At 56.0% G+C, this 8,562-nt stretch overlaps 1 protein-coding gene across 1 annotated transcript in view; it reads left to right on the top strand.

Annotated features, from left to right (window-relative positions):
- The window catches only part of Dlgap2 (discs, large (Drosophila) homolog-associated protein 2), a 463,794-nt gene that overhangs the window by 376,612 nt on the left and 78,620 nt on the right, over nt 1-8,562 (top strand). The window contains exon 4 of the mRNA XM_013024218.1: nt 8,398-8,552. Coding sequence (XP_012879672.1) covers nt 8,466-8,552 — 87 coding nt within the window. The 5' untranslated portion in view covers nt 8,398-8,465. The remainder of the gene's footprint in view (nt 1-8,397; nt 8,553-8,562) is intronic.

The following is an 8,562-nucleotide window of genomic DNA, read 5'->3' as shown; positions in this document are numbered from 1 at the left end:
GAGGGCTCGGGGTCCTGAGGCCTTGGGGTCCTGAGGGCTTGGAGTCCTGAGGGCTCAGGGTCCTGAGGGCTCGGGGTCCTGAGGCCTTGGGGTCCTGAGGGCTCGGGGTCCTGAGGGCTTGGGGTCCTGAGGGCTTGGGGTCCTGAGGCCTTGGGGTCCTGAGGGCTTGGGGTCCTAAGGGCTTGGGGTCCTGAGGCCTTGGGGTCCTGAGGCCTTGGGGTCCTAAGGGCTCGGGGTCCTGAGGGCTTGGGGTCCTAAGGGCTCGGGGTCCTGAGGCCTTGGGGTCCCGAGGGCTCGGGGTCCTGAGGCCTTGAGGTCCTGAGGGCTCGGGGGTCCCGAGGGCTCGGGGTCCTGAGGCCTTGGGGTCCCGAGGGCTCGGAGTCCTGAGGGCTCAGGGTCCTGAGGGCTCGGGGGTTCTCAGCTAGGCCTGTGGCTGCTGGTCCATCACAGAGCCCCGCCAGGTACACGCCCTGTGGCCCAGGCTGCGGTAATGCGAACGGAGGCTAGTGTGGGTGCGCTGGGACCCAGGAGGTGAGGGTGTGTCCGGGCACCGTGTGAGCGCTGGGAAAGGCCCGTGAGAACATGGGCTGCGCACAGCGCTCACAGCAAGCCCGTGCCCTGATCCTTGTTACCTCCGCGCAGCTGAGACAAGAGTGGGGCTGGGCCAACGGCCGTCGACACCTCTGATCCCAGCCACCCGGAGCTGCAGAGTCCAGCAGACAGTGATCCGGAGCCCATCTCAGGTGACAAGCCCGATGTCGAGGCTGTGATCCCGGCCCGGCCGCACAGACGTGGGCAAGAGAGCCCGGGAGACCCTGCCTGGAAAAACAATTACCGCAGAAAGGGCCGTGTGCGCGCCTGGAAAGGTCGAGGGCCGGCCGGGCAGGGGCAGGGTCCTGGGTTCCAACTCCAGCTCTGCCAGGAAAAGGAAAAGCCAGGACAGCTGCCTGGCGACACCTCTGTATCACGCCCGTCTGTTCAGCCACCTTCTGGCAGGCACGGCACGCTGGTCCCCGGTGGGATTCATCTGCATTTCCCTGAGGTTGACCAGCTATCTTCCTTCTCTGATGGAAAGTCACACCTCTGTGGTGACGTGCGGTCTTGGTATCTAATTCTTTGGATGTTATTATGAATGGAATTGTTTCCTTAATTTCCTTGCTGTGTGTAGGAATGCAGCTGATCTTTGGGTTTTGATCTCTGTACCCTGCAGTCTGCAGAATTCCTCTAATGGCTGTGGCAGCTTTCTTGTGAATTCTTGGGGAAATTCTTTATGCAGGAACATATCCTCTGAGAATAAAGGCATTCCTGAATCTCCCCTTCTGATTCAGATGAGAGTTCCTCCTCGCCTTGTCTCATTGCTGGTTTCCAGTGCCGTCGAGCGGGGCGCGCTGTGACCCTCCTGGCCCCGAACGGTTCTTGAGGAAACTTTTTTTGCTGTTGAGTATATTCTCTGTAGGGTTTTCTAAATACCCATGTTCATGCTCAGGCAGCTCTCCTCGTCCCTAATTTCTCATTGCTTTATTCATTTAAAAAGATGATGTATTGCCAGGCATGCTCCTGGCTCAGGCCTGCAGTCCTAGCCACCCAGGAGGCTAAGATCTAAGGACTGCATTTCAAAGTCACCCTTGGCACTAAAGTCCACAAGACCCTCGCCTCCAATTAACCACCAAAAAGCCAGAAGTGGAGCTATTGCTGCAGTGGGAGAGCGCTATCCTTGTATACCAACACTCAGGGAGAGGACCTAGGCCCTAAGTTCAAGCCCAGGACTGACACACACACACACATAAAAAAAAATAGGATATACTTTGTCACATGTCTTTTATCTGCCAATTAATATGATCTTGTAGATCTTCTTCCTTCGATGAATGTGATCTATTTCATTTCTTGATTTTCTTAGGCTAACTCATTCTTGCGTTCCTGAGATATATGATCGTGTGTAGCTCGTTTACTATGCCATTGGGTCTGGCTAACTGATGTTTCCTTGGGTACTTCTCCATCTACGCTCATAATGCAATTTTCATTTCTTATCATCTGGCTTTGGGTCGAGGCTGTGTGTCTGAGAGGGTCCGCTACACCGTATCCTTCTGTGTCTGGTAAAATTCCCCGGGAACCCATCGAGGCTTGGGCTTTCCTTCATTGGGAGATTTGAGTATTGACTCCGACTCTTTGACTTGCACTTTGTTGAGAGTTTGCATTTGTTCTTGAATTAGTCTGTGTAAATTAGTTTGAATTCATTTCTGTGAATTTGTCCATTTCTTCTAGGCTATCCAGCTTGTTGGCACACAATTGTCCATGACATTCTCCTGCAATCTTATTTGTGCAGAAGTGATACATTTTTATTTGTGGAATTTGAATTGTCACTCTATTTTCAGTCTTACTTTTTCTTCTGATTTTTTTAAAATATGAACTTCTGGTTTTGGTTTTGCTTTTTTATTTTTATTTTTTATTGTGAAAATACTGTACAGAGGGGTTACAATTACATGGACAAGATAATGAGTACATTTCTTATCAAGCATTGTAGCCTCCTCCTTTGTTTCCCCTTCCCATCCCTTCCCATCCTTCCCCCCGCCCGAACTTCTGGTTTTATTGGTCTGCTCTTCTATTTCTTTTCTGTGTTTCACTTATTTCTGCCTTACTCTTTATTTTTTCCTGCCTTCTGCTAGCTTTGGATTTAGTTTTAGTTCTCTACACATGTGGATTTTCAGGTTAGGTGTTTTTGTTTTGTTTAACTTCTGCTAAGTTTGTAGGGCTACGTGGAATCCGGGGATGTCAAGGCTGGGCCGTGCTAACCGTGTGAGTTTGGTTGTCTTCCTCTGTAGTCATGGGTTTCCTTGGATCCTGGTTGTAGCTATCAGGATATTGACTGTGCAGTTTTGTGTGAGATGTTGAGGAGTTTTTTTATGAGACTCATGCAGAAGATGGGCCCGTGGTGGCCCATCTTCCACCTGGCCGAGAGACTTCAGGACAGAGCCACAGTGCTGCCAGCATGTCTGCATGCCACACGGCGCATGAAAGCTACAGAACCCAGCAGTCCTAGGAGAGAGGAAGGGCCAGGCACCGGAGGCCTAGAGGAGCAGAGAAAGAGGGTCAGTGTGTTCCAGTGACCAGTCACGGCTACCAAAAGCTTCTATAGAAATGTTGGTAAGTGGACGGGTGCCAATGGCTCACACCTGTCATCCTCGCTCCTCAGGAGGCTGAGGTCTGAGGATCACGGTTCAAAGCCAGCCGGGAAGGAAGGTCCGTGAGACTCTTATCTCCAATAAGCCACCAGAAAACTGGAAGTGGTGCTGTAGGCTGATGGTGCCACTGTCCCTCAGACTTGACCCCCTCAGCCTGTGGGAAGGGACTGACGAGGCTCCTGAGAGCGTGACAGGGTCAGGCGGTTCCGGGGCGGCCGCAGCGCTGTCAGGAGTGTACCGTGTGCTCTGCATGAGCGGAGGGCAGAGGCTCGGTACGCACGCACACAGCATGCTTGAGAGCGTGACAGGATCAGGCGGTTCCGGGGAGACCGCAGTGCTGTCAGGAGTGTACCGTGTGCTCTGCATGAGCGGAGGGCAGAGGCTCGGTACGCACGCACACAGCATGTGTGGGCACAGATTGGCTATGGACTCACAATCCAGCTGTATGAGGCACATTTACACTTCATTTTGAATTTGGGGAGACACACTTGTTATTTTTCTCCTAATAACAAAAATATTGCCACAAAGGCTGGAAATTACAAACCCAGGATGCTCTCCATGGTCCCTCTTCACCGAGAGAGGACTAGCTCAAGCATGTCGTACACGTCGGTGGCCATCTCTGCAGGGTGTCATTGTCTCCCTTGTTACCATGACAGTGTAAAGAGACTCCCATGCGCCAGGAAATGCCATGTCCATCTTCAGTGGGAGAGGGGCCGTGCACCATCAAACTCAATGGTTGCATTAAATTTTCATCTCATTTGCTGCTCTCTTACCGGCCACATTCATAACCTAGCCCTCTACCAGGCGTACAGCAGAACTAGGGTGTGTGCTTGGAGAGGTAGCGTGCGCTCCTTCACCCGAAGGAAGATTGGATCTGTATTAAATTGCATGTTAATGGAAAGCCAAAGCAAAGGATAATAGGATGACAACTTTGGGTCGCTATTAAGTCTGGATTGCGGAATGTCGTTTTGCATTCATCATAGCCTCGGCTACGATTTCCTCTGAAAACTTATTCCTAATTACATTAAAAGCGATACATTCTGTTTTTCTACTGATGTATTAGTACATGTGGCGGAGTCCCTCCATAAAGATGGAGGCTGAGGCTGAGGCCCCTCCATAAAGAGGGAGACCGAGGCCAAGGCCCCGCCAAAAAGAGGGAGGCTGAAGCTGAGGCCCCGCCATAAAGAGGGAGGCCAAGGCAGAGGTTGGGCGTGAGGGGGAGGCCAAGGTGGAGGTCAGGCATGAGGGACAGGAGACCCAGAGCCCCAAGGATGTGGCCCAGAGCCCCCCCAGGGACACAGCCCACAGCCCCCCCAGGACACAGCCCACAGCCCCCCAGGACACAGCCCAGAGCCCCCCAGTGCCGCGGACGGGGTTCTGTCGGGACGACGGAGGACACCTAGGGGAGGAACCTGGAATAGGATGGGGAGATGGCAAACAGACAACTCACACACATTAGGAGTGGATGCTGAGTGCTGAGTGCGATTTAATGCAGAGGATAACAAACTTTTATAGCAAAAAGTCTCCATAAGAAAGGGCAAAAGGTTACATAATCTTGCTACAGGGCTTCATTCTTGGGCGGTCACCAGCTGGTCGCCTGATAGGCACTTGTTTCTGGCTTATCTCTAAGAAATATAATGGGTTTTGATGTTTGTCACCAACTAACCATTACCTTATTTCTATAGAGGCCTTAACTGTCCCATAAGATCTTTTCTGTTCCTTCTTTAATAGTAAACACCAAGGAGACTTAGATCTAGCAAGTCTCTTAGTAAATGAAAGAGTAATAGGAAGTTCTTTCTCCTAAGTAGTTATCTCAGCAATTGCCATACATTCTTTCTGTTCTAGCCGCGCCTACAGCTTTTTGTAAATCTCTTACAAACAATTCCTTCTGCTGAAGTGACTTTGTGAAACCCCCAATATTTTTATATTTGCTTATGGCTTGTCTACTAGCCTCCATAAGAGGGGTTTCAGGGTAGCACTTAACTCTGGTGAGTTAGTCATATTTTTAAGACACTCATCAGATATTGGAGTCGTCAACACTCTTAAGAAAGAGCTTTGAATAAGGGAATGTTGACAATGAGTAAGTACAATGAACAGCAGAAACAGTAAAAGATTAATAGGCACTCTTATGAGGAAAAGATAGGCAGAAACACATCTTTCCCAGGGGTTTGCCAGCCTTTTTCCAGGAGTAGGCCTCTTCGAAGCCCTATTCTCCGAGGTAGACTTCGGTGAAGTCCCAAAACTCAGAGATAGGTCTCTGAAGCCCCTATCATGGTCTGATAGATGGTTTCCCATGCTAAGCAGACTCTACTGGGGTCAGCGTGGCACCCCAGGACACAGCCCAGAGCCCCCCAGGGACACAGCCCAGAGCCCCCCAGGGACACAGCCCAGAGCTCCCGAGGGACACAGCCCAGAGCCCCCCAGGGATGTGGCCCAGGCCCTTTCCTGGTGAAGGGCATCAGGTGGTGGTGTTCCCACTGCAGACCTCTGCGGCTGGGCTTGGGAGGAGCCCCTGCTCGCTACCTGGTGTCTGTACGTCCATGTTGGGGCTCAGGCCAGCGACCCCACATGCTCCAGCTGTTCCTGGCAAGCTAAGAATCACCTCGAGTTGGGGCAGAGTGGCTTGAGGAAGGTCAGCAGAGACCAGGACCCAGCTCCACGGTCCCTTCCCACCGTGGAGGAGGCTGGTGTGTGGAGGAGGCTGGTGTGTGGCGGAGGCTGGTGTGTGGCGGAGGCTGGTGTGTGGAGGAGGCTGGTGTGTGGAAGAGTCTGGTGTGTGGAGGAGGCTGGTGTGTGGAGGAGGCTGGTGTGTGGAGGAGGCTGGTGTGTGGCGGAGGCTGGTGTGTGGAGGAGGCTGGTGTGTGGAGGAGGCTGGTGTGTGGAGGAGGCTGGTGTGTGGCGGAGGCTGGTGTGTGGCGGAGGCTGGTGTGTGGAGGAGGCTGGTGTGTGGCGGAGGCTGGTGTGTGGCGGAGGCTGGTGTGTGGCGGAGGCTGGTGTGTGGCGGAGGCTGGTTTGTCGAGCCTCCCTTCCCACCATGGAGGAGGCTGGTGTGTTGAGCCTCCCTTCCCACCACGGCAGCGGTCTGTCTGTGGCCCAAAGCCACACTGCGCAGGGGCTGAGCCACCCACTGCTTACCTGCGATGACTCCATAGTTAATGCGTGCGTTGTAATGCACCAGCTCACCAGGCGATATCACCAACTAGATGCTACTTTTCAGACTTCTTCTGCTGAACCAGAACACGAAAATCACACAGAACAACTGCTACGTTCAACCAAAGAGTCGCCAGGAAGTGGGTCTGGGAGCAGTGGGGTTGGAGCAAGGGAGGAGAGGAGGGGTGCGATGGGCTGGGGAGGGGGGTGGAGGGATGGGTGAGATCGTGGAAGGACTGACGCAGATCACCAGGCCTTGTGTTCCTAGGCTGCTTTGTTACATTGCAATTCCTCGTAGAAGATCCTTTCCTAAAGGAAAAAGACGCCACTAAGTTTTCCCCACTAGAAAAGTCCCTACCTATGGCGAGTGCAGAGCGTGCACCTAACCCTCACAGTGGTGTCCGGACAGTCCCTGGGCACGCCAGGGCGTCAGCCTCCTGGTAGTGGGAGACTGTCCATCAGGATGCTGCCCGGAGTCCCCGCGCCTGGCCCCATGCCTTCCCCCACCAGCGCTGACCATCTGTCCGTTCCCCACAGACCCACCCAGCGCTGACCGTCTGTCTGTCCCCTGCAGACCCACCCAGCGCTGACAGTCTGTCTGTTCCCCACAGACCCGCCCAGCGCTGACCGTCTGTCCGTTCCCCACAGACCCGCCCAGCGCTGACCGTCTGTCTGTCCCCTGCAGACCCACCCAGCGTTGACCATCTGTCTGTCCCCTGCAAACCCAACCAGCGCTGACCATCTGTCTGTTCCCCACAGACCCACCCAGCGCTGACCATCTGTCTGTCCCCCACAGACCCGCCCAATGCTGACCGTCTGTCCCCCCCGCAGACCTGTCTAGCACTGACCACCTTTCTGTCTCCCGCAGACCCACCCAGCGCTGACTGTCTGTCCATTCCCCACAGACCCGCCCAGCACTGACGGTCTGTCTGTCCCCCCCACAGACCCGCCCAGTGCTGACCGTCTGTCTGTCCCCCGCAGATCCGCCCAGCACTGACCGTCTGTCTGTACCCGCAGACCCATCCAGCGCTGACCGTCTATCCCCCCCGCAGACCCGCCCAGCGCTGACCATCTGTCAGTCCCCCCCGCAGACCCGCCCAGCGCTGACCATCTGTCTGTTCCCCGCACACCCACCCAGGGCTGACCGTCTGTCTGTCCCCCGCAGACCTGCCCAGCGCTGACCGTCTGTCCCCCCCACAGACCCGCCCAGCGCTGACCATCTGTCTGTCCCCCGCAGACGCACCCAGGGCTGTCTGTCTGTCCCCCTGCAGACCCGCCCAGCGCTGACCGTCTGTCTGTCCCCCGCAGACGCACCCAGGGCTGTCTGTCTGTTCCCCACAGACCCATCCAGCGCTGACCATCTGTCTGTCCTCCCTGCAGACCCGCCCAGCACTGACCGTCTGTCTGTCCCCCCTCAGACCCGCCCAGCACTGACCATCTGTCTGTCCCCCCCCGCAGACCCGCCCAGCGCTGGCTGTCTGTCCCCCCCACAGACCCGCCCAGCGCTGACCATCTGTCTGTCCCCCCCCGCAGACCCACCCAGTACTGACCGTCTGTCCCCCCGCAGACCCGCCCAGCACTGACCATCTGTCTGTCCCCCCGCCGACCCGCCCAGCGCTGACATCTGTCTGTCCCCCACAGACCCGCCCAGCACTGACCATCTGTCTGTCCCCCCGCAGACCCGCCCAGCACTGACCGTCTGTCCCCCCGCAGACCCGCCCAGCACTGACCGTCTGTCCCCCCACAGACCTGCCCAGCGCTGACCATCTGTCTGTCCCCCGCAGACCCGCCCAGCGCTGACCATCTGTCTGTCCCCCGCAGATCTGCCCAGCGCTGACCATCTGTCTGTCCCCTGCAGACCCATCCAGCGCTGACCATCTGTCTGTCCCCCGCAGACCCGTCCAGCACTGTCTGTCCCCCGCAGACCCATCCAGCGCTGACCATCTGTCTGTCCCCCGCAGACCCATCCAGCACTGACTGTCTTTCCCCTGCAGACCCATCCAGCGCTGACCATCTGTCTGTCCCCCGCAGACCCGTCCAGCACTGACCATCTGTCTGTCCCCCGCAGACCCGCCCTGCCCATGGACGCCGGCGCCCGCCTTCAATGAGGACAGGTACTCCCCCGCGCCCCGCAGCATGAAGGGGCTGCCTGCCGGCCGGAGCCAGCCCCCGCTGTGCGCGGGCCACACCTGCGGCCTGGCGCCCCCGGAGGACTGCGAGCTGGCCCACAGCC

Source organism: Dipodomys ordii, unplaced genomic scaffold, assembly GCF_000151885.1.
Source record: "Dipodomys ordii isolate 6190 unplaced genomic scaffold, Dord_2.0 Scaffold74, whole genome shotgun sequence".
Classification (NCBI taxonomy): Eukaryota; Metazoa; Chordata; class Mammalia; order Rodentia; family Heteromyidae; genus Dipodomys; species Dipodomys ordii.
The sequence above is the reverse complement of the archived record's forward strand: the minus strand, read 5'-3'. Positions and strand labels throughout refer to the sequence as shown.